Genomic DNA, 26,690 nt, shown 5'->3' on the forward strand with positions numbered 1-26,690 from the left:
GCACATCCTTGCTGTGATTCCTCCAACTCTGTCAGTTGAAGCACCTTCCTATCGATTCTGGAGTTAAAGAAAACAATAAAACTCACCTCGAAACATGGCAACTGATTTACAACTGCCATGACAATGTGAATGTTGTAAAATTACAGTGACAATTGGCCACAAGGATACAATCTAATTTATTGAGTCACCTAAAGTTATTGGCCCTGATAATAGATGATGTGTTACATCACTCAGTTCTTCCCAAAGTTCTCCATGTACAAACTGCTCCTGTTCAGCGCTTACTGTTTCCATGTGAACGGATGTCACAGGCATTTTGTACCCAGCAGCCTCCCCCAAACCGTGACCAGGTGAATGCCCTATTAATCTGTTATTGGTCGTGTTGATTGAGGGAAGAATGAAGTCTGCTGCGTCTTCAAATGGTGTCACGGGATATTAAGCAGTCACCAAAACAAGCAGACATATCTTGGTCTAATATTTAATCCTGGAAACCATTGGAAGTTCTGTTCTTCACAATTACACTGATGATTTTATGCTCAAATGTTGGGTTTGGGAGTTGAACTCATGTTGTTGGACAGAGGTCCCATTCCCCTGAATAAAGCTGTGAGAATTACTGCTGAATCTGATGTATTAACTTGTAATTTATATTGCCTGAAGCACCACAAGTGAATTTTTTTTTTAAAAAATGGAAAAGTACTGGGTAAAGCCAATGACTGTAGGATTGTTTTCTTTCAGGTCTCTTTCAAAATTGAAAATCAGAAGCCGATTGCCATCCTTCAGGTGAATGTTGAAGCTCAACCCTATGTTATTGATCAAACATTTCGCTTTTATCACCCTGAAATGACATTCCTGAAGAAATCAATCCGCCTGCCTCCGTTGTACACTCTGTCAGGTATCACGTTACTTGTTACCTTCAAAATAGTAATCTTATTTCGTTCTATATATTGACATCAATTGAAATAACTTACTGTGTTTTGATCCTCTTGTATAAATAAATTGATTGTACAATAGTGCCAATTAAACCTTCAGATCCCATGAGCATTTTATTGATTACATCTTCACTGGCATTATTTTATGTTCCACTTGGTTAGTGATACCAGCTTGGAATAGGTAAGTGGGGAGCCAGTAGTAATGGATGTTAAATAAGAAACAGGAAGAGGAGGTCTTTCTGCCTCTTGCGCTAGTTCTACTATTCATTAAATCATGGCTGATCCAATTCTGGCTTTGACCTGCCCATCAGCACCTTGTCAATCACAAATCCTTTTGAATCAGTCTTGAAGGTGTTCAGTGAGGCTCCCTCAACTGCTCCCTTACTCGATCACTGTCTGTTCTATAGTCTGATTTTTCACTACTTTTGTTGTAAGCTGGTCTGTCACGATCTTCCATTAAATAAGAGAGAGCTTCATTGACAGTGGAACATATGGTCCATTTATACTCAACATGAGGGGTGCGATTCTCTGATCCTAGCTGTGGTCCTCAGTTTGCTGCTCTGAAATAGTTCATTAGAGCCATTGTGATTAATAGTTGGCTGAAGGCAGAGACCTAGGCTTAAGATCCACAGGAGCCTCCTGCCACCCTACGCTGGCCAACCCGGTCATAGAGATGTACAGCATGGAAACAGACTCTTCGGTCCAACCCGTCCATGCCAACCAGATATCCCAACTCAATCTAGTCCCACCTGCCAGTACTCGGCCCATATCCCTCCATATCCTTCCCATTCATATACCCATCCAAATGTCTCTTAAATGTTGCAATTGTGCCAGTCTTCACCACATCCTCTGGCAGCTCATTCCATACATGTACCACCCTCTGCGTGAAAAAATTGCCCCTTAGGTCTCTTTTATATCTTTCCCCTCTCACCGTAAACCTACACCCTCTAGTTCTGGACTCCCTGACTCTATGGAAAAACTTTGTCTATTTATCCTATCCATGCCCTCATAATGTTGTAAACCTCTATAAGGTCACCCCTCAGCCTCTGACGCTTCAGGGAAAACAGCCCCAGCCTGTTCAGCCTCTCCCTGTAGCTCAGATCTTCCAACCCTGGCAATATCCTTGTCAATCTTTTCTGAACCCTTTCAAGTTTCACAACATCTTTCCAATAGGAAGTAGACCAGAATTGCACACAATATTCCAACAGTGGCCTAACCAATGTCCTGTACAGCCGCAACATGACCTCCCAACTCCTGTACTCAGTACTCTGACCAATAAAGGGAAGCATACCAAACACCTTTTTCACTATCCTATCTACCTGTGACTCCACTTTCAAGGAGCTATGAAACTGCACTCCAAGATCTCTTTGTTCAGCAACACTCCCTAGGACCTTACCATTAAGTGTTCTCCTCCTTTCTCACATCCCCTTAAACACATCAATGCTATTTGCCTCAACTTTTCTATTTGGTGTTATGTTCCATATTCTGATCTGGGTCAAGAAATTGCTCTTGAGTTTCTGATTGAATCTATTACTAGCCTATAACTATGGCCACTGGTTTGGCCTTCCCTCCCTGTTATAGTCAGTCCCTGAGCAAGGCTCCCCATTCACCCTGATTCCAGACTGAATATCCCCAAACTGTTGAGTTCCTGATTGAGGAGGGATAGAGTGGCTCCCATTCTTTATTCACTCACCTCCTCAGTTGGTTGCATCAAGGTTCATTTGAAAGGGATCCTTTGCCCTGGAGACCCTTCTCCCAGGAGAAAAGGAGTACGCTTTTAAAAGGATGCAATTTAGCCAGTCTTTCTCACATTAACAAAAAGAGTGACTCTATTAATTAAAATGCTCAGGAAGAATTAGTAACACAACACACGTACACACAGATTAGAAAGAAGAGGTGAATCCAATAAAAACTTATAGAAAACAGATGTATGGATCAGTCTGTGATTTGTTTGTAAACAGCAGATAGTTGAATGTTGCAGCTGTTTCGATGGGGTCACAGCATCAGTATTAGCAGTTGAATAGATGATTTTGAAATTTTTGGTTTTGTAGGCTGATTGAAGTACCCTTTTCCTGATTCCTTTTACTTTTTTAGCTGATTTGCAGCACTTGGAGTGAGAGGGTTATTTTATTATCAGTCCCCTGGTGTGAATAGGGAGTAGTTCTTCAACTGTGACCTTCACAGCACACAAATGCTTGAACTGAACACAAGAGCGTTCACTCACATTAATCCACTATAGTAGAATTGAAATGGTTTTATAGCCGCTCTTTTTGTGTACCTCTGCTGAGTAACACTAGCACGTCTGCGAGTAGTGCTTCCTGCGGTGGTGGAGGGGATTATCAGCCTCCTTGCTATCTGCATTGATTAAATCTCTTCCTATTTGATAGTTCCTTGATAATTTACATGACATTCCAGTGGCTTCACGCCGCACTTTGCTAGTTGCTGAATTGAAACCTGCAGTTATTCTGCAGCAGCGCTCTTTATAAGAGTGCATTTTGAATTAAAAGGAGAAGTTAACTATCTGATCCATCATTGTAACACCTCACAATTGAAAACATTGGCCTGGATTTTTGCAGAGTTGGGGTCACTCCACTGCCATTTTAAAAATGGCTGGACCCTATTCTGGGATCCCTGTCTCCATTCTTGGCACCAGCAATATTCACCAGTTTGGGATGGTGACCCACTCCGTACTAAGAGGTGCCTTTTCCCAGCAGCCCTGCAGCTCTTGTAGAGTTGGACCATCTTCTCCATGAGTCATGGCCCACAGCTCCTCAGGGTTATTGTGAGTCAGTGGCTGGATTTGGGAAGTTTTTAAAGGGTCATTTCAAAAGGTTTTACCTATTCCTTCCCCCTTCTCCCCTACCCCGGCTCCCAGCTATTCCTCATTGGTCCTCATATTCTCCATGGCAACTAATGTCCCTTCCTTCCTTATTCACCCATTATATATTTTGTGTATACTATGAGGACAGGGTCATCTGGGATTCTGCTTGTCCTCACTAGGAATGGTTCAGTGAGAACCCAGGTTGAGCAAAAGATGGGCTTAGCAAGAGTTCTGTTTGCCACATTTGTTCACTTCGTTTGATCAACATCATTAACTGGTTATAAAGGGTTAGGTTTTTTTCCTGTGCTCTATTTTGCCAATGTCTCAATGTCCTTTTGGACAAGATTGATAAAGATAATGTTTTGAAGCCCAAATTAGTTATACTTTAATGGAATGTTTGACACTTTCATAATTTTTGGAATAGCAGTTTTTATTGATGAATATTACTCAATTTTTCCCATCTCAGTCATTACACATTTGCTACAGTTATTGCAATAGTTCTTTAGTTTTATACATAGTGTATATTGAGTTAAGGGGCTTAAATTGGCATGAGGGATGATGGTAAGCAGTTGGGAGGCATGTGTTGGTGTGGAGTTGGCCGTGAGGGTATTAGGGGAATGGCAAGAGTGTGTAGGCCTTACTGCTTTCATTACAACTGAGATCAAGCCCCACAGAACCAAGGTAGGCCTTCTAATCAACACAGCTTGGCGTGTGCCCACCCATTCAGCATCTACTCCCAGGGGCGTCCTTCAGCCTATATTCACTGGGAGCAAAAATCACAGGATTGAAACTGAGGTGGGTCTGCTACATCAGGAAATTTCCCGACTCACGTTACACACCACCTTTGCTCAAATCCAGCCCATAGTCTTTACTTCCACCCAATGACGCCCCTTCATAACGCTAAAGAGCTCTACCTTCTGACCCCTCAAGCTTTCTGTAAGAGACCCAAGCTATTTAGATTTTCCTAAATGTAATAATCTCTCAGATTTGGTAATGTCCTTTTAAACCATTTTTGTACATTTTCCAACTCCCTACCCTTTTTGTACTCTGGAATCCATAAGTACATTACTTCAAGCATGGTGTTATCAATGTGCAGTACATGTTTCAGGTAATATTCATTTTTTTAATGTTCTTGCCCGGAATTGGACCCCAGTGCTTAGATTGCACTTTTAAAAATTGATTTACATATTTGTAGCTTTAAATTTCTTTGTCCATTTACCTCATTATGGAGAGGATGTTTGTCCTTGCTGGTAAGTCTTGGGTGGGCGGGAAGTTCGCTGGGCCATTCTGTTCCTAATTTGTATGTTACTATGAGGCATTTAGAGTTCCTATTCTGTTGGCGACAATTTTCGTTGGCTATCAGACTCTTAGGAGCACATCCTGGCAAATTATTGATTGTCAACAGAGGTTGATATACCAAGCAAAACTGCAAAGGCTTCACTTTTCTGCAAAATGTTGGCAGTTAACACAAATTTTTAAAATCCTTCATTTATATAGCTCCTTAACACAGTTTTGGAGAGGAATGAAAGTACTGATTGACTACAAAGAATGACAGCCATTTTGTTGTGTGAGCAAATTGAATGGTACGTGTACCAACTGAGCCACTGCAAGTGCTGTAAAGCAACTACCTGAGTGTTTGGCTCCTACAACATCTTTCAGTCACTGAAGGTTTCCGTAGATGTCAGAGTGTAACTTGACCTTTGATCGCTCGAAAAATCCCTGCATAGAATAGGGATTGATTTACACTGTGTATAAAAGTGAACCACTGATATGTGGTCACTATTTCAAAACATCAGCCTCTGCACAAAGAGTAGGCATTTCTTCAACTCCTGTACATCTCACAATACAGCCTGTGTCATCTGCTGGCTCTGTTACATCCCATTATAATCATAGAATCCTTCCTGTATGAAAGTGGGCCATTTGGCCCATTGAGTCCACACTCTGAAGCACAGCCCATCCAGATTCACCCCATCCCTGTATTTCGCACGGCTTAACACCACTTCCTTGGACTCTATGGACAATTTAGCATGGCCAATCCACACAAAATACACATTTTTGAATGTGGGAGGAAACCAGAGTGGGAAGCATACACAGAATGTGCAAATTCCTCACAGACCGAGGGTGGAATCGAACTCATTTCCCTGGTGCTGTGAGGCAGCAGTGCTAACTATGGAGCCACCATGCTGCCCTAATGTAGAATTAACTGAAAACATACATTTGTGGTGTGAAAGTTTGGGGCTGACCAAGTATAGCACACCTTGGATATAAAAAGGTGGAGGGCATGGGTGGGAAACAGTTTGCTTTATATACTGAGTAGATGCAAAAACATGATTTTTGTTGTAGGAGAAATGGGCTTGTCTTATTTTCTAGATTGATTTATGAGCCATAATGTACGGTATTTTCTGGATTCCCTTTTGTTTTTGGATCCATCAAATTAAGGGTGGCCAGCAAGAGCTCCATACTAATGAAATGGGAACTGATTCGGAGACCGTATGTTATCTCTGGAAAGGTTTATTCAAAACAATTGCTTATAGTCCACAATAGCAGCTCATAGTCTCTTGTCAGCCTCTATTTATCTTGTCAGAACAAATTCAGCACTTCAATCAGTGCATTTTATGATTAATGGCCCCTGTAAATTGAAGACCCTTTATAGTTTCTCTCTGTTACTCTGGATTGTATGACACTAATTTAATTTTCATTGAGCTGTTAGGTTTTAAAAAGGGACAGTTTCATTGCAGCTCCAGTTGAACCTGGAGTTCATAAATTACTGACGGTAAATTGTTTCCAGGGTGTAAAAGAAAACTTCCCTGGCTGTCAAATAGAATGGCAGCATTATTTGTGAAATGAATGAGAAATTTGTTAACCCTTCCTAATCATATAATGTGCTAATGTGCATTGTTTTATGTGGTAGTTTAAAGTATATTTGTGAGCCGACTGCAATTGCTTCTCTTCTCGGATTATATTTGTGGGAGACGTTTTATTCTGTTTCAGCACTACTTGTACTCTCTGATTGAGTGTGAGCAGCTAATTGAGTGCGATGTATCTCCAAATCTTCAGTGGAGCCTGGCAGTGATTATTCCCTGTTCAGTGTCTGCTTAACCTCTTCTTTTTCCCTCCCCCATTGTGAAATGTCTGTTCACTTGGCACTGCTGTCTGATGGCTGTATGATCCCTATAGTTCTCTCTGCACTGCAGCAGCTAATTCCCTTTCTCTTAAATGCCTGTTGGGCTTTGGGCCCATTACATTGCCTGGAAGTCTAGTCCATTTGGAAATCATTCCTCCTATGAAGAGCCAACCACTGGCATTCTTCCGAAATTTTCCTCTTCATACTTAGCTGAAGCCTGTGTTCTCTGTTCTGCCTACTTTCATAATGTGCTTTAAAGCAATTTACTTATATGTTTATGAGCTAAAACACAAAATTTTTGAGATGTAAAGTCAGCATCAGCCAGTTCTGATGCATCACACATAGCATCCCTACACTGTGGAAACAAGCTATTCGACCCAACAAGCCCACACTGACCCTCCAAAGAGTAACCCACCCAGACCCATTCCCTTAACCTATTACTCTGTGTCTTCCAACTAATGCATCCAACATACACATCCCTGAACAATGTGGGCAATTTAGCCAATTCACCTAACGTGGACATCTTTGGATTGTGGGAGGAAACCCTCGCAGACATGGGGAGAATGTGCAAACTCCACACAGACAGTCGCCAGAGGCTGGAATCGAACCTGGGTCCCTGGCACTGTGAGGCAGCAGTGCTGATCACTGAACCATGCTCAAAACATTCACCCCTCATTTCTCTTGGTGTTTGCTTCTATTAATATTTGTGTATTTGTGATTGATTGCAACTTGCTACAGGTATTATTTTTAAGGTGGTTATGTTGTAATGTGCCTATTTAATTCAAAGTAAAATGGGATACAGAATAGGATCATGTGACCAAGCCACATGTGGGTGTTTGTGCGTGTTGGGCATTTGGTGTTTCAGTGTCAAGTGTTATTGTAAGCAATCAGATTTTACAGTCTGAATACAAAGGGGAGGCCAGTTCTTTCATTATTACAGACTTACAAACTGAGAAACATTGAAAAGAAAGACAGAGAAACAGGGACAATGGCTGTTTCAGTCAGTGGAGGGTTAAAGGCTGCTTTCTCTACCAGAGTGAAGGTGGGTGAGAAAATGTTCCCTGTCAGGAGAGATGTATCCTATGATAATTGAAGGACTGCAGAAGATTTGTCTTGTGTGGCCAAGGAAGGAACTTGAGGATTGCTATTGGAGGTCATCAAGTCATAGAGATGTACAGCACAAACAGACGGTTTGGTCCAACCAGTCCATGCCCAGATAATCTAAATAAATCTAATCCCATTTGCCAGCAATTGCCCCATATTCCTTTAAACCCTTCTTAATCATATACCCATCCAGATGCCTTTTAAATGTTGTAATGGTACCAGCCTCCACTTCCTCTGGCAGCTCATTCTATATATCCACCACCCTCTGTGTGAAAACGTTGCCGCTTAGGTCCCTTTTAAATTTTACCCCTCTCACCTTAAACCTATGTCTCTAGTTTTGGATTTCCCCACCCTGGGGAAACTACCTTGTCTGTTTACCTTATTCATGCTCTTCATGATTTTACAAACCTATGTCAGGTCACCCCCCCAGCCTATTCAGCCTCTCCTGAGAGCTCAAACCCTCCAACCCTGGCAACATCCCTGGTAAATCCTTTCTGGACCCTTTCAAATTTCATAACACCCTTCCCCTAGGTTGGTTCAGGATATCTGAGAAATCTAAGACAGTAATGTCAGCTGTTCACTGAACATTATAGCACAACAAAACAGGGACATGTGTGCTGGAAATTAATTGACTAGTTTTTGTAAGACTAATTCTGAGGGGAGTGTTCTCTATCATATAGCTTTCTGTAGTATAGTGTTTTCAGTCATGTTAGATTAATAAGTGATTTATTTTGTAGTTTAGAGTTTTAATTGTCTACTAATTGGTGTTTAGTTAATGTTGATTTTAGTTTATTTGTTATAATCAAAGTTTGAAAGCTTGTGATTGTTGGGCTGAAGGGCCTGCTTCCACACTGTAAGGGGTCTATGAAAACTAGTTGGCTAATGGAAGTTTGATTTTTTTAAAAAAGTAATTGGTCTCTGTGGGGTTTGCAACAAGCTTGACTGAGCACTGAAGTTGTGATCTGACGAATGTACAGCTTGAGCCTGTTTTAGCTGTGTTTATGTTGGATTTGCTTTATTGATGCGCTGTAAATGTTGACTTTGTGGAATGATAGCTCTGTTAAGACCTCTGGGCCTCTTTCAGATTTTTCCCTAGTTACTCCATTCCCATTCATGGAGTGTGTGCGTTGTTCACATTTCATGCTGTGCATGATATCAGTAGTTTGTATTATGGACCAGGCCAGACTCTCTCAAAACATTTCAAGAAAGTAACCCAGACCCTAACTTTGCTAGTTGTTTTAAGCAGGGGTAATGTGGATATCCCAGGAGCTGGTCAAGCCACTTAGTTTAAAACAAAACAGAATTTATTTACAGAGTATTGAATGAAACACAAACAAAAGAGAACAGAATACTGAATAATTTAACCTGTCCAAAAACCCAACAGATCATGCCAACTTAATGATGCTTTTCCAAATACTTGCAGCAATCCCCATAAACACCCCTTGGCACAAAAGGTAAAATCAAACACAGAGTCTTACAGGAGAGATGTCAGAGAGGGAGGGAGGTGGCAGAATAGAACACCCTCTTCCATGTAGCTGTTTCTTTGACCAGCATCGTCAAACTGCCTGACTGCTTTCAGTGAATAGCCAGACTGTCAAAACCAACCAAACCAGAGCTGTTAGAACTGGCCACTCCCCTTTCATTGTACAAGTGTTTTTTTTAAACCTAAAAGCCTTTCACCTGAGGCAGATTCCATTAGCTATAATCAAATAGGCACTTAAACCCATCCAAACTCTCAATTTTTGGAACCTGTGTTTTTACAACCTCCTGAGTAAAAAAAACCAAGCATAATATAATCTTCTTCTATCTATCATCTTCAAATTTGACCAATTTACAAGCTTCTGTATCTTTGCCATCGATGAAAATTCAAAACACCTGTAAGACTCTAAACTCTTGGCTACCCTCTACCACCTTCTCCTGACAATCCTCCTCAAAAATATGCTCTGAAACTCTGCAGCTTTTAGCTTAACTGGATGCCTTTTATGTCACAGTTTGTCCATTGAATATCGAAGGGCTTCAAATTTTAAAAAGATAAAGATGAAGGAGTTGCTCTGTTAATTAGGCTTTCACTAGTTATAGTAATGACAGATGGCAAAAAACAGAAATTGCTGGAAAAGCTCAGCAGGTCTGGCAGCATCGTGGAGAGAAATTAGAGTTTAGGTTTCGAGTCTGGTGACCCTTCCTCAGAATTTTAGTGAGAGATGACTTCTGTTTGATCGAACAGGGTAAAGAATCATTCTGGGTAGAGTTGCAAAAAAGGAGTGGTAAAAGATCAGTTGTAGGAATACTTACTAGTTCCCTTTACACACTCCGATATTAAGAACCAGCAAAGAATGACCTGAAAAAAAGGTAGTCATGATTTGGAGATGCCGGTTTGGACTGGGGTGTGCAAAGTTAAAAATCACACAACACCAGTTATAGTTCCACAGGTTTATTTGAAAGTACTAGCGCTGCTCCTTCATCACGTGATTGTGGAGAATAATATTGTAACATAGAGAATTTATAGCAAAAGTTTACAGTGTGGTGTATCTGAAGTTATATATTGAAAATAACCTGGATTGTTTAAGTCTCTCATCTTTTAGAATGATCATGCTGGTTTCAGTTCTTTCATAAGTAAATCGCGGAATTTTTTAAAAAATTACATTCTCAAGTGAACTTTAACAATTGGTGTCATGTCGGCCCAGATAATGCATTGAAGGTGTGAGCATCCCTGTCTGAGGCTGTCTGTGCCGCAATGACCAGACTGATTCTAATCTAAAAAAGGGATTTACAGAATCTTACATTGATTCATGCTGTTTTTGAGCAAAGTAAAATGCAATTCTGCAAGTACAAGTTCACCCCACAATCTTATATGTGAATGTATGTGTTTGTGTGTGGGGGGGGTATGAGTGTCTGTGAGAGGGTGTGTGTATGTTGTGAGTGTAAAGGGTTTTAAGTCCGTGAGAGGGTGTGTGTGGGACTGTATCAGTCTGGGATTAAAAAAAGGAGATGCTGATGTTATTAAGCAGGTTTTCTTGAGTCTGTTTCGATTAGCTTAGATTACTTACAGTGTGGAAACAGGCCCTTCGGCCCAACAAGTTCACACCGACCCGCCGAAGTGCGACCCACCCATACCCCTACATTTACCCCTTACCTAACACTACGGGCAATTTAGCATGGCCAATTCTCCTGACCCGCACATCTTTGGACTGTGGGAGGAAACCGGAGCACCCGGAGGAAACCCACACAGACACGGGGAGAACGTGCAAACTCCACTCAGTCAGTCGCCTGAGGCTGAGGAATTGAACCCGGGTCTCTGGCGCTGTGAGGCAGCGGTGCTAACCACTGTGCCACCGTGCCGCCCATAATAGAAAACTAAGAAACCATTCCAATGATACTTGAAAATCAAGTGGTGAATTGGAGTGGGACTTGTGGTTTTGGACCACTTGCACCCTCATTCTGGTGTGGTAATAATCAGGATCAGTGATGTGATAGTAGCCTGATCTGTTTTTGTGAAGTTGATTGAAGGATCAACATTGACTCGAGACACTGGGAGCAACACATACAATGGGAGCAACACATACACCCTCCCCCCAGATTGAATGATGTTTATTTTTTGATGAATCAGAGAATCCCTACAGTGTGGAACCAGGCCATTTAGCCCAACAAGTCCACACCAATCCTCCGAGGAGTAACCCACCGAGACTCATTTCTCTAGCCTATTACTCTACATTTAGGCCTGACTAATGCACCTGACCTACATGTCCCGGAACACACTCTGGGCAATTTAGCACGGCTAATCCACCTAACTTGCACATCTTTGGATTGTGGGAGGAAACCGGAACACCTGGAGGTAACCCACACAGATACAGGGTGAATGTGCAAACTCTGCGTGGACAGTCGCCTGAGGCTGGAAGCGAACCTGGGTCCCTGGTGCTGTGAGGTAACAGTGCTAATCACTGAGCCACCCATGGTAATTTGTTTCAGATTTAAGATACTAACTGGAACCAATGAGACATTTAGAGAAAAGCTATTTCCAATTGCTACAGTGTCTATGACCAGACGACATAGACTAAAGATTAGAGCTAGGCCTTTCAGGAGTGAAATTAGAGAACACTTCTCTGCACAAAATGTGGCAGAAGTTTGGACAATATTCCAAAAATAAATGAACTATGTCACATTCAGTTCCGCCGTTGTGGAAACATGTGAAATGACTTTAAGAGAAGATGGACATGATCAATGAATGGCAGTACACAGCAGCATATAATTACTAGTCAGTTAATGCAACTGGAATTGTACTTTTGAGTCAAGGCAGTGGTGGAAACTTTAGAGCACACTGTTTATTAAGCTACCCTGTCGTATATAGCAATGGGTTGGAGTCTTCAAATAGACTTTGGAAAAGTTAATTGGTATGCGGTACAATGATGCCAACAGCTGGGGTTTAACTCCTGTCCTGGCTGAGGTTATGATGGAGGCATTGCCTTATTAACCTCATCCCTTGCCTGAGGTGTGGTGACCCTGAGGGTAAACTCACTGCTGTTTGTCTCTCTCTAATGAATGAAAGAGTAGACAGTGGGATACTGGCCTTTCACTCCACTGAGCGTGCTTATATTTTACCAGATAAAGGAAGCTAGAGGTACAGCAGAAAACACTGGGAAACATATATTGTCTCTTTTCATTCTCACCCTCCAAATTATTTTTCCCTATAATCTCCATTTTACAATCAATTACCCTGCACATCTGCTGTTCATATGGGGTGCAAGGGCAGTGAATCTATGAAATTTGATATTGCTCTTTACTGCTGTGTGTGTCATTTGAAACCTTCCAGGTCTGACAGTACAGTCACCGAATGCTGAGCTTCAGATCAACGTTCGCTGCAGTGATTTCAACATCATTTGTGAGACAAAAAAAGTGGTATGTTATTGATTTCCTCACGTTAGTGACAAGCCAATAAGTTTTGAGTGCTTTTGACCTTTTAGAAACTGAAAATGATTTGGGGGCTAATTGCACTGTGTTAGCTGGTAAGCTGAGTCAATTGGATGGAAGCATCAGGGCCTCATCTGTGTTGTGTCTGTCCCTGTGCATTTTCCAAAATACTCATTGTGTCAGTATCTAAGCTAGTGACTGCCAGCTTGAGAGTAATCATGTCTTGCATCGCTGGCTGACTTGATTACCGCAGTTGGGAATCTGAAATGCAAAATGCAAGAGTAGCATTGAACTGGAGAGAAGTCAGTTGGACCTGAATTAACTTGAAGGAGAGGGAGAAACAGGCTGTGAGAAGAAGGATTGGCAATGAGCCCTTTCAATTTATTCTTTCATGGTATGTGGTCATTGCTGGCAAGACCATGCATTTGTTGTCTGTCCCTATTTGTCCTAGAACTGAATGGCATTTCAGAGGGCATTAAAGAGTTACCCACATTGCTGATTCATATTAGACCTGACGAGGTAAGGATGGCAAACATCCTTTCCTAAAATGCGTTAGGTTTTAATGACAGTGTGTAGTGTGTAGTCATTGTCAGTGTTATTGAGGCTAGGTTTCGATTTCACATTCTGTGAACTGAGGTGACATTTCACTAGCTGCCATGGTGGGATTTGAGCCAGACAGTTTGCTTTGGTTCTGGATTATTAGCCCAGTGAGATTGCAGGTACGCTATTGTCTCCCCTCTCATCTTTAATGGTTTCAGCCTCGGCATTTGGCACAGCGTCCAATCAGCATCATGTCTCCTCCTTGCCTGTTGCGCTGAGTCGCAAAAGCAATAACAACTTGCATTTAGTTTGTACCCTTAATGTAATAAAACTTCCTAAAACATTTCAGATGAGAGTTACAAAACAAAATATGACATTGAGCTACATGAGGAGATAGAAGATCAACTGACCAGAAGCTTTCTTGAAAAGGGATTTTTGGAAGGAGGTGGGTGAGGTAGCAATGCAGAGATTGAGGGAGGGAAAGCATTCCAGAACCTAGGCTCTGGGCAGCTGAATTTAAGACCAGCAATCAGAACCAGGGCTACTCAGGAGATCAAAATTAGACAAGAGTGGATGAGGGTGGCACGGTGGCTCAGTGGTTAGCACTGCTACCTCACTGTGCCAGGGGCCCAGCTTTGATTCCAGCCCTGGGTGATATCTGTGTGGAGTTTGCACATTCTCCCCGTGTCTGCGTGAGTTTCCTCCGGGTACTCCGGTTTCCTCCCACAGTCCAAAGATGTGTAGGTTAAGTGAATTGGCCATGCTAAATTACCCATAGTATTCAGGAATGTGTAAGTTAAAGTGCATAAGTAAGGGGAAATACAGAGTAATAGGGTAGGGGAGTGGGTCTGGTTGGTATACCCTTCAGAGGGTCGGTGTGGACTTGTTGGGCCAAATGGTCTGTTTCCACACTGTAGGGATTCTATGATTTCTATGATATCTTGGAGAGATGTGAGCTCAGAGAAACTTTAAGATGTAGGGAGTACTACTGTAGATATGAAGGGATTTGAAAACGAGGATGAAAATTTTAATGTGGCAATATTACTTGACTGGGCGAATGTTGTTCAGCGAACACAGAAAGGACAGGTCAATGGGACTTAGTGCAAGTTAAAACCACAGGCAGCAGAGTTTTCTATGACCTCAAATTTACGGAGTTAGTCAGGAGTGCGTTGGAATAGTCGAGTCCTGAGTTAACAAAGGCTGAAAAAAGGTTTTGGCAGTGAAGGCAAAGTTACACAGTGTTATGGAAGTGGAAATAAACAGTCTTTGTAGTGCTGTAGAAGCACGATTGGAAACTAATCTCGCGGTTAAAGGTGACACTAGCACTATAAACAGGCTGGTTTAGTTTCACTGTATCGGCATTGAGGTGGATGGAGTCAGTAGCCAGGAAACAGAGTTTAGCGTTGGGGCTGAAAACAATGGCTTCAATGGATGTAGGTTTGCTCGCTGAGCTGAAAGGTTCATTTTCAGGCGTTTCGTCACCATACTGGTCACCATCTTCAGTGAGCCTCTGGACGAAGCTTCCTCGTATGGTGACGAAATGTCTGAAAAGGAACCTTCCAGCTCAGTGAGCAAACCTATGTCCAGAACCTCATCCTGAGCTACAAATCTCAAAACTCGCTAATGGCTTCAATATTCGCCTACAGGTGAAAATATCTCCTGTACATCATCTCAGTGAAAGTGTTTCAAAATGTGAAAAATAAAGCTTTATCAGATTTCCTCTCAGTTCACTGTTTTCTAGAGAAACAGCCCCAGCCTGTTCAATTTTTTATGATTAAGTATAACCATTCCATTCTGGCCTATCCTTAGGAAATCCTTTTGCACTTCCTTCTCAGCACTTTACCATTCTTATAATACGGAAGCCAGATCTGCTCACAGTGTTGTCTAACCAAAATGCTGTACACAGGTTTAAATGATTTTTCTCACAGAGTGAGGCTTGTCTGGGAACATGGTCATCCATTAATGCAGGTCAGGGACTAATATTGAGGTAGCGCCATTAGAACTCAGTGACCTATAACATGAAAATACAGCTTCATGAGGAATCTTTCAATACTTCCCTTTATTCTTTAGGACACACCCAAAAATAAACTACAAAGTTTTTCTAGATGATTTATTTATTAATAAGCACTTGCATTAATAAAGACACTTCCCTCATTTGTCTTTGGGAGCTGGGGAGGATGGTGAGTTTAATCTCTCCACTTATCTTCTTTAAACAGCATCATTTTGGTCTCCTCACAATCACGGTAAAAATGTCCATTTTATACCTCTCTGGCTATTAGAACAGCTGCTAATGCATGTGATTTCTCCCTTTCTCTGTCTCTTTCACAGTTTGACAAAGCAGCTGTCTTTATCGTGACTTGCTTATCTCTCCTTGCCTTTCAGAAGTACAGTAAATCTTGCTTGGCCATGAATCATTACTTAAGCTCACACAGTCGTAGGTCTGCAGCAGTCTCAAGCGACCATGATGCTTTTTGAACCCAGCTAAGCTTTGCAGCATGCTTGCTGAGCAGTCGTGTATTTCACATTCACTCTATTACTCTGAAAAGTCCGCTTTGAAAAATCCGTACTCCTCCCCTGAAGAATGTAATAGATATGTTTTGACACAGACGGTAAATTAAATTCAAAGTTTCTGACAGCTATGGAATTATCCACAGCTTAATTAGTCTTTTTTAACATGTAAAGTAATCTATTTGGGATGTCCCAAAGTGCTTTAAAATCAATTAATTGTTGAAGTGTTGTCATTGTTGTAATGTGGGAAATTGAGGAGCTAGTTATCACACTGCAAACTTTCAAAAAAGCAGCAATGTGATTATGAACAGTTATTCTAATTTCGGTGTTAATTGAAGGATAGAAATAATTGGTCAGGACACCAGAGAGCACTCCTCTTTGAGTTATGTTCATATCTGCACCTGGAAGAGTACACAAGGCCACGGTTCTAACATTCCTGAAAGACAACAGCTCTGACAGTGCAGCACTCCCTGAAGTCTGTAGAGTCGGTCAAGACTTGGCAGTTAGGTCTCAGGTTATGGGTGCTAGCACTAGTTGTCATCATGTAACAAATAGAGGTCACTTTCACTTCCAGTGCCTGCACAGTAACCTGATGGAACTGATTCCATGCCCCTTGTAGAACCTGTTTGTTTTCCATCTTTTAGTTTCCATGGTTTTACCAGATTGTGGTTTCACCCGTTACAGCAGCTAAGATTGAGCCCAGTAATTATACCCATTGGGGCCAAACTGACTGTGAGTCAATCCGACTTCTAAATGTTAGGCCACTTATCTGGTATTTTGGTCTCTGGCTGTCAGGTGCTTCTGACGCAGGTCTGAAGCAGCTGTAGAGGTGGGCAGAGCATGAGGTGGCAGTTTGGAATGCCCACCGCCATTTACTTGGCAAAAGCCCAGTGCAATTCATGGTCGTTATCTTCTTCCACCAACCATGCCCTCTCCACACTCCTTTGTATCTACCTTGCTGCCTTCATGCCCCGTCATATTCCTTCTCCATGCCCACATGTCCCCTTGTCCAGTATTCACTAAGTACAAAATTCATGAGCCATGTAATAACAGTGGCAAATCTTTGAAACTCTCATGAAATTAAATAAAAAGTCAGCCATTCGGTTTACCCTTTGAGGAAAACCACCCCTTATATTCTCATCGAACTGTAAATCAAGTGGAATTAATGAAGGCCCTATCGAAGATATCTTTAGTTTTTTTACACAGGTTTTGAAAACCGCTTCAAACAAAGATGATTATAAACTGACAATCAAACAAAGATTACAGCTCCCATTGCACTCAGTAAACAATTTCTTGCCAGGCTGACTCCCCAGCGTCGTCTTAGAGCTCCATCAACTTTCATAAAGAAGTCTCCTTGCAACTGAATCGACAGAAACCGTATGAAACGATGGCCAGACGTAAAAATGTTGTCTTTATTTGAAGTTGTTTTTCATTGCCAATGTATGTTTATTTGTACAGGATTAATAGTTTCTGCTTCTAAAGCTCACAAACTGCTTTACCTGAAGTGGCTTCCCTAGGCTTCAAGGAACTCATCCATCCCTACAAAAATATCCACAACATGGAAACTTAAATTTGCAATAAACATTTAAATAACGAACCCGACATCTGTTTAGTGACGGTTAAGTTGAAGCTGCCATATTTCCTGACTTACCAAAAGTAGCAGGTGGGAATCAAGAGGCCTAACTTTAAAATGCAGCTCCACCATCTCCTGTTTTGTCCTCTCAACATGGGTTAAGTCAGGGTGAAAGATGAAAATTCAGACCACAGCATGGGAAAATGACCCTGGCTTAGGTCTAAGTGCAAAGCCTTGGAGGCATTTACATGTAGTTTTCTTTCACTGAAAGTGGGAATACAGTCCAATAGTCAGCGGAGAAAACAGAAATCATGTGCTAGATTGTTGTGATAATGGGATGAATATATTCCTATTAGTGATAAATTAGTGAAAAATTATGAAAGTTCCAAATATTTCAGTTAAATTCTTGTATGATAATCAAACAGTGATTCTATTGTAATCCCAAGCAAGATAGAATATTAACACCGGGAAGGCTGCCGTGGAGCCAAACCCTGGTGATTAGGCACTTTGAAGAAGATCTGATAATTATCCACCTGAGTGGATTAACTGTTAAAGATGCATGTTTAGCTCTGTGATTGGTTCACTGCTCAGAACCTTAATGAGAGCTGCAGAAATATGACAATTTGTATTTCTCTTTGTTCCAAGCTGTCAGTGATGCCAAAAATAATCAAAAGTCTATTTATTGTCTTCTAAAATATGCCAAATAAGAAACTAAAGGACTGCGGATGATCAGAAGCAAAATCAGAAATTGCTGAACAAAATCGGCAGGTCTGGCAGTGACTGTGGAGAGAAAGCGCAGTTAGATTAGATTAGATTACTTACAGTGTGGAAACGGGCCCTTCGGCCCAACAAGTCCACACCGACCTGCCGAAGCGCACCCACCCAGACCCATTCCTCCACATTTACCCCCGCACCTAACACTACGGGCAATTTAGCATGGCCAATTCACCTAACCTGCACATCTTTGGACTGTGGGAGGAAACCAGAGCACCCGGAGGAAACCCACGCAGACACAGGGAGAATGTGCAAACTCCACACAGTCAGTCGCCTGAGGCGGGAACTGAACCCGGGTCTCTGGCGTTGTGAGGCAGCAGTGCTAACCACTGTGCCGCTCATACATTTCGGGTCTAGTGACCCTTCTTTGGGTCTGTTCGAACAGTGTTTTAATTGAAATAAAAGTGAACTTTCAACATAACCTATATAAAGTAACAGATTCCTGTGGAGCATTAGGACCGGCATGATCCAGCTGGGCCAAATGGCCTTTTATAAAATTTCATATCATTCCATGAAAGAGCACATGATTGTGGAGCAGTACTTGTTGAGAAGTGAACTGAGGGACACAGAGATATTCAGCTGATTAACCCACAGGAAAGTCAGAGTAGGACGTTTCTGTTTCTGAAAGTACAGGCTTTAGCTCACACAGGTTGAATGGATTAAATGATCTCCTACCACTCCTGATTTGATTTTGATCATATTGCTTATAAAGTATCAGTTTTTAAAAAAACTTTATTCTTTCATGGGATGTGGGCAGACAAGACCAGCGTTTGTTATCCATCTCAGTTTCCCTGGAGCTAAGTGGGTTGCTTGGCCCTAGTAGGGGGCTGTTGGACATTTATCACTTGTTGAGGGTCAGGAATTACATGTAGGACAGATCGAGTAAAGATGGCAGATTTCCTTTCTGAACCAGATGGGTTTTTACAAGAATTAATGGTGGTTGTCATGGCTTTTTACAAAATTGGCTTTCTATTTCAAATTTATTGAATATGTTTAAATTCCATCGTGGGATTTGTGCACATGTCCTCAAAGCATTAATCTGGGCCTCTAGATTACATTTAATCCAGAGCTGCTGACATAACCTTTCAAAAAGCAGAATCCCTACATTCAGCCCATTGTGTCACGGTGACACTCTGAAGTGAATAAGTGTTGAACAGTGTGGCACTGGAAAAACATAGCAGGTCAGGCAGCATCCAAGGAGCAGGAGAGTCGATGTTTTGGGCATGAGCCCTTTCTGATGATGGACTTATCACCGAAACATCAGCTCTCTTGCTCCTCGGATGCTATCTGACCTGCTGTGCTTTTCCAGTGCCATGTTTTTTTATCCTGATTTCCAGCGTCTGCAGTTCTCACTTTCTTCTAGTCCTCTGGAGGGAATAACTCTGATAAAAGATGCAGCACTAAATAGTGGGATGCTGGTCCCAAACTGGCATCCACAAATCTTGAGTTTCTCATTTCAATGCCGTTCTTGTCAAATGGAGCGAAGGAGAGAATCTACAACTATGGAATCATTAGCTCCGTTCTTGCATAGCATTCCCTTATTCTTTCTTGTCAGAAGGCAAGGAAAGGCAAGGCAAGGAAAGGGAAAGGAAGATCAAGTTTTACCCAGACGGCAGATCAGGCTACATGTTTTCTGAGCTCCACTTCGCTGTTTCCTACAAATGTTGGTTGAGAAGTGATAACATGCTTAGAAACATACCATGTTTTTGATCTGGTTTGAGTTCTTCAGTCAGTGTACATTCGTCTAATGATGTCGAGCTACTTGTTTGATACGCAGCTTTATCAATGCTGTAACACTTGGTTATGTGAAAATCACTGAATCCTTAGTGTGGAAGCAGGGCATTCAGCCTACTGAGTCCGCATCAACTCTCCAAACAGTATCCCACCCATCTCTGTAACTCTGCATTTCTCATGGCTAATCCAACTAGCCTAGACATCCTAGGGTGATTTACTAATCCACCTAATCTGCACATGGTAAGGTCCTAGGGAGTGTTGCTGAACAAAGAGATCTTGGAGTGCCAGTTCATAGCTCCTTGAAAGTGGAGTCGCAGGTAGATAGGATAGTGAAGAAGGTATTTGGTATGCTTTCCTTTATCGATCAGAGTATCGAGTACAGTAGTTGGGAGGTCATGTTGCGGCTGTACAGGACATTGGTTAGGTAACTGTAGGAATATTGCATGCAGTTCTGGTCTCCTTCCTATCGGAAAGATGTTGTGAAACTTGAAAGGGTTCAGAAAAGATTTAAAAGGATGTTGCCAGGGTTAGAGGGTTTGAGCTATAAGGGAGAGGTTGAATAGGCTAGGACTGTTTTCCCTGGAGCATCGGAGGCTGAGGAGTGACCTTATGAAGGTTTATAAAATCATGAAGGGCATGGATAAGATAAATAGACAAAGTCTTTTTCCTGGGGTTGGGAAATCCAGAACTAGAGGGGATAGGTTTAGGGTGAGAGGGGAAAGAAATAAAAGAGGGCAACTTTTTCACTCAGACAGTGTATGGAATGAGCTGCCAGAGGAGGTGGTGGAGGCTGGTACAACTGCAACATTTAAGAGACATCTGGATGAGTATATGAATAGGAAGGGTTTGGAGGGATATGGGCCAGGTGCTGGCAGGTGGGACTAGATTGGGTTGGGATATCTGGTTGCCAAGGACGAATTGGACCAAAGGGTCTGTTTCCATGCTGTGCATCTCTATGAGCTGAAAATGTGTTGCTGGAAAAGCGCAGCAGGTCATGCAGCATCCAAGGAACAGGAAATTCTACGTTTCGGGCATAAGCCCTTCATCAGGAATATTCGACATTTCGGGCATAAGCCCTTCATACTCCAGCATCTGCAGACCTCACTTTCTCCCTGTACATCTCTATGACTCTATCTTTGGACTGTATGAGGAAATCAGGGAACGCGAAGGAAACCCACTTAGACATGGAGAGAACGTACAGACTCCACAAAGACAGTCACCCAGAGCTGGAATCAAACCCGTGTCCCTGGCGCTGTGAGGCAGCAGAGCTAACCACCGAGCCATCGTGCTGGCTGGCAAAATGGCAGAAGGTATCTCCATTTGTGGAGCTGGGTTTCTTTGCCTTTCTGAATGTCTTAGTGGCATGTTTGGGAGTTTGCAAAGTCATGAACTGAGAGAAATACCTAAGATTTAATAGTTGCAGGTGAATTGCTATTAGCATCAGCAGAGAACATTTTATTCTTTGATGGGCCAAACCTTTAACTATCTCCTTTTTATTTCTTTTGCAGGCCCTAAATGAGCCTCAGGATGTTTTCCTGAAAGTGGCGTGTGGCCCCAGTCCAGAGGTCAAGAAGTTCTTTGTCATTGTTTACATGTAAGAAACTAACATTAAATTGATTTGAATTATGTGTGATTAGGTACCAACTAATCATTGCATGAAGTCACTGGGTCTACAATATGCTGCTTTCTATCCTTTGGATTTGTCAGAATAACAGATCTGTGCACACACAATGAAATTTTCAACCAGATGCGCATAGAATAGTCAGTGGGAAATTGAGAAGCAAATTTATAAAGAGATCTCAGTTATATGATAGAACAATAGGGTGGTTATGGTATAGGCTTTTAACTTTCCAAACATAGACTGGGACTGTCATAGTGCTAAGGGCTTGGATGGAGAGGAATTTAAGTGTGTCCAAGACAATTTTCTGATTCAGTATGTGGATGTACCCACTAAAGAAGGAGCAAAACTTGACCTACTCTTGGGAAATAAGGCAGGGCAGGTGGGGGAGCACTTTGGGGTCAGTGACCATATTGGTTTTAAAATAGTGATGGAAAAGGATAGACTGGATCTAAATGTTATTTCTAAATTAGAGGAAGGCCGATTTTGACAGTATTCAGCAAGAGCTTTCAAAATTGATTGAAAGTTTGGTCATGTAGGGTGAAAGGCAAGACTGGTAGGAGTTGGGGATGCTGGATGATGAGAGAAATTGAGGTTTTGATCAAGAAAAAGGTGGAAGCTTACATGAAATATACACAGCAGAGATCGAGGGAATCCCTCGGATAATATAAAGGCAGTAGGAGTACACTTAAGAGGGAAATCAGGAGGGCAAAAAGGGGACATGAGATAGCTTTGGCAAATAGGGTGAAGGAGAATCTAAAGGGATTCTATAAATACATTAAGGACAAAAGGATAACTATGGAGAGAATAGGACTCCTCAAAGATCAGCAAGGCTGTCTATGCATGGAAGTGTAGCAGGCTGGGGAGATGCTAAGTGAGTATTTTACGTCAGTGTTTACTGTGGGGAAGGATATGGAAGATAGAGAGCGCGAGGAAATAAATAGCGACCTCTTGAAAAATGTCCATGCTACAGAGAAGGCAGTGCTGGTAGTCTTAAATGCATAAAGATGGATGAATCCCTGAGACCTGGATAGGTGTATCCTAGAACTCTGTGTGAAGCTAGGACAGTGATTGCTTGGTTCTGTGCTGAGATGTTTGTGTCACCGATAGCCACAGGTGCAGTACTAGAACACTAGAGATTGACTAATGTGGAAAAGCCAGGGAACTATAGACCGGTCAGCCTAACATTGGTGGTGGATAAGTTGTTGGAGGGAATCCTGAGGGACAGGATTTACACATATTTGGAAGGGCAAGGATTGATTAGATCATGTCTCACTAACTTGAAGAAATAACAAGAAGGATTGATGAATGCAGAGTATGGATGTGATCTGTATGGACTTCAGTAAGGCGTTCGACTAGGTTCCTCATGGTAGACTGATTAGCAAGGTCAGATCAAATGGAATACAAGGAGAAATTGCCATTTGGATACAGGACTAGCTTGAAGGTAGAAGAGAGAGAGTGGGGGTAGAGAGTTGCTTTTCAGACTGGGGGCCTGTGACCAGTGGTGTCCCACTAGGATCAATACTGCGTCCACTGCTTTTTGTTATTTAGAGAAATGATTTGGATATGAACATAGGAGGCATAGTTAGTAAGTTTGCAGCTGACATCAAAATTGGAGCTATAGTGGACAGAAGGTTACCTCAGCTTACAACTGGATCTTGATCGTATGGGCCTATGGTCTGATGAATGGCAGATGGAGTTTAATTTAGATAAATGCGAGGTGCTGCATTTTGGAAATGCAAATCAGGGAAGGACTTATACACTTAATGGTAAGGTCCTGGAGAGTGGTGCTTAACAAAGATACCTTGGAATGCAGGTTCATTATTCCTTGATAGAGGTTTTGCAGGTAGATATGATAGTGAAGAGACATTTGGTATGCTTGCCTTTATTGGTCAGTGCATTGTATGTAGGAGTTGGGAGGTCATGTTGCAGCTGTACAGGACATTGGTTAGGCCAGTTTTGGAATACTGTGTGCAATTCTGGTCTCCCTCCTATTGGAAGAATGCTATGGAACTCGAAAGGGTTTAGAAAAGGTTTACAAGGATGTTACCAGGATTGGAGCATTTGAGCTGTAGGGCAAGGCTGTTTTCCCTGGAGAATCGGTGGCTGAGGGGTGACATAATAGAGGTTTATAAAATCATGAAGGGGATAATTAGGGTGAATAGCCAAGGTCTTTTTCCCAGTGTAGGGAATCCAAAATGAGTGTGCTTAGTTCAAGGTGAGTGGGGAAAGATTTGAAAGGAAGCTGAGGGAAAACCTTTTCACACACAATGTGGTGTGTGTATGGAATGAACTGCCAGAGGAAGTGGTGGAGGCTGATAAGTTACAACATTTTAAAGGTATCTGGATGGGTTTAGAGAGATATGAACCAAGTGCTGACCAGTGGGACTAGCCTAATTTAGATTCGACGTTGGACCGAAAGGTCTGTTTCTGTGTTGTATGACACTGACTGTGTACATGACAATACACATTACATTACAAGCCCAATTGGCTGCACACTGCAGGTCTGGAAAGCTGAGTCTTTGAATGATGAGTTTCTCTGGCTGCTGTTGAGAGAATCCCCAGCGATCTCTTTCTTCTAAAGTGGAGCCATGACAGAAGGAGACCATTCAGCCACTTGGATCATGTTGTCACATGGGCAAAATGAAAAAAAAAATCTATTCTGGAAATTTGAAATAAGATCAAAAAACTCTTCATGTTGCATTTTGATAAAATGCCCCGAAGGTCTATTCTCTTCAGATGCTGTTTATCTGCTGTACTTTATTCTCTTCTGGAGGCAGTTCTGGAGTGGTTTCCCCAAGTACCGGTGAGTGATGGCAAGATCTGATGTGCCATCAGGAGACTCGAGAGTAGGGTCTTCCAAAAGATGGGGTCAGGAGCTCTGACCAAGTTATACAGCTGTGTTCCATTCCAATAAGGCTCTGATCTCTCAGCCTCTCTTCCCCCACATTCTCATAATCTCCCTCCCTTCCTCAAACCCTGCAAACTCTCAGAGAGAGAGAGAGATTTCAACCCTCAAAATCGGATCATGACCGGGACATGGTTTGGGAAGCACTGCCAGGGAACATTCTGAAGGTTAGCCCCTTTGAATCTTTATAACTGGGGATCAATTAGCAGCAAGCTATTATACACATTTATCTTGCATAGAACTACTGCAGTTTGATCAAATAGAGAGAAGCGAGGAGAAACATTTCTGGCTCCATTTTGCAGGGACCCCTGGGTGGCAGTGCCCGTCCAGATATGGCAGTTCTACATACACTCCATGCAAAAGATTGATGTGAGCTGTGTGGTTGGGGAACTTACTCAACTCTCCCTGGTTCTACGTGGGACACAAACTGTCCGGAAAGTCGCTGCTTATACCTCAAGTCCTGAAGAGTTGCAGGTAACTGCACATTTATTGACAGAGAGATTACACCATTTTAAATATTGTTTTGTCCTTTTCATATCTTTCGCGATACAAGATCTTAGCTCCCAAGTTTATGCAATACCTCCCTTTCTGGCAACTTACTTACTAAATGGAATATCAAGGTGAGCTGAGGATCAGGATGAGCTGGGGATTGGGTTGGAGTTGTGGTGAGCTGGGGATCGGTTTGGGCATTGCGGTGAGCTGGGGATCGGGTTGGGGATTGCGGTGAGCAGCGGTTCGGGTTGCGGATTGCGGTGAGCTGGGGATCGGGTCGGGGATTGCGGTGAGCTGGGGATCGGGTCGGGGATTGCGGTGAGCTGGGAATCGGGTTGGAGGTTGTTCTGAGCTGGGAGTTGTGGTGAGCTGGGGATCGGGTCGGGGATTGCGGTGAGCTGGGGATCGGGTTGGGGATTGTGGTGAGCTGGGAATCGGGTTGGAGGTTGTGCTGAGCTGGGAAATGTGGTGAGCTGGGGATCGGGTCGGGGATTGCGGTGAGCTGGGATCGGGTCGGGGATTGTGGTGAGCTGGGGATCGGGTCGGGGATTGCGGTGAGCTGGGATCGGGTCGGGGATTGCGGTGAGCTGGGGATCGGGTCGGGGATTGCGGTGAGCTGGGATCGGGTCGGGGATTGTGGTGAGCTGGGGATCGGGTTGAAGATTGTGGTGAGCTGGGGGTTGTGGTGCGTTGGGGATCGGGTTGGAGTTGTGGTGCGCTGGGGATCGGGTTGGGGATTGTGGTGAGCTGGGGATCGGGTTGGGGATTGCGGTGAGCTGGGGATCGGGTTGGGGATTGCGGTGAGCTGGGAAATGGGCTGGGGATTGCGGTGAGCTGGGGATCGGGTTGGGGATTGCGGTGAGCTGGGGATCGGGTTGGGGATTGCGGTCTGCTGGGAATCGTGTTGGGGATTGCGGTGAGCTGGGGATCGGGTTGGGGATTGCGGCGAGCTGGGATCGGGTCGGGGATTGCGGTGAGCTAGTGATCGGGTTGGGGATTGCGGTGAGCTGGGGATTGGGTTGCGGATTGCGGTGAGCTGGGGATCGGGTTGGGGATTGCGGTGAGCTGGGGATCGGGTCGGGGATTGCGGTGAGCTGGGGATCGGGTCGGGGATTGCGGTGAGCTGGGGATCGGGTTGGGGATTGCGGTGAGCTGGGGATCGGGTTGGGGATTGCGATGAGCTTGTAATCGTGTTGGAGATTGTGGTGATCTGGGGATCGGGTCGGGGATTGCGGTGAGCTAGGGATCGGGTTGGGGATTGTGGTGAGCTGGGGATCGTGTTGGGGATTGCGGTGAGCTGGGGATCGGGTTGGGGATTGCGGTGAGCTGGGGATCGTGTTGGGGATTGCGGTGAGCTGGGGATCGTGTTGGAGATTGCGGTGATCTGGGGATCGGGTCGGGGATTGCGGTGAGCTAGGGATCGGGTTGGGGATTGTGGTGAGCTGGGGATCGTGTTGGGGATTGCGGTGAGCTGGGGATCGTGTTGGAGATTGCGGTGATCTGGGGATCGGGTCGGGTATTGCGGTGAGCTGGGGATCGGGTCGGGGATTGCGGTGAGCTGGGGATCGGGTCGGGGATTGCGGTGAGCTTGTGATCGTGTTGGTGATTGCAGTGAGCTGGGGATCGGGTCGGGGATTGCGATGAGCTTGTGATCGTGTTGGTG

At 43.3% G+C, this 26,690-nt stretch overlaps 1 protein-coding gene across 1 annotated transcript in view; it reads left to right on the forward strand.

Moving 5' to 3' along the window:
• The window catches only part of nphp4 (nephronophthisis 4), a 402,509-nt gene that overhangs the window by 364,623 nt on the left and 11,196 nt on the right, over positions 1 to 26,690 (forward strand). Inside the window, exons 22-25 of the mRNA XM_060851914.1 lie at positions 733 to 889; positions 12,783 to 12,868; positions 21,518 to 21,603; positions 24,838 to 25,009. Of these exons, the coding sequence (XP_060707897.1) occupies positions 733 to 889; positions 12,783 to 12,868; positions 21,518 to 21,603; positions 24,838 to 25,009 (501 nt within the window). The remainder of the gene's footprint in view (positions 1 to 732; positions 890 to 12,782; positions 12,869 to 21,517; positions 21,604 to 24,837; positions 25,010 to 26,690) is intronic.

This window comes from Hemiscyllium ocellatum, chromosome 37 (genome assembly GCF_020745735.1).
Source record: "Hemiscyllium ocellatum isolate sHemOce1 chromosome 37, sHemOce1.pat.X.cur, whole genome shotgun sequence".
NCBI lineage: Eukaryota > Metazoa > Chordata > Chondrichthyes > Orectolobiformes > Hemiscylliidae > Hemiscyllium > Hemiscyllium ocellatum.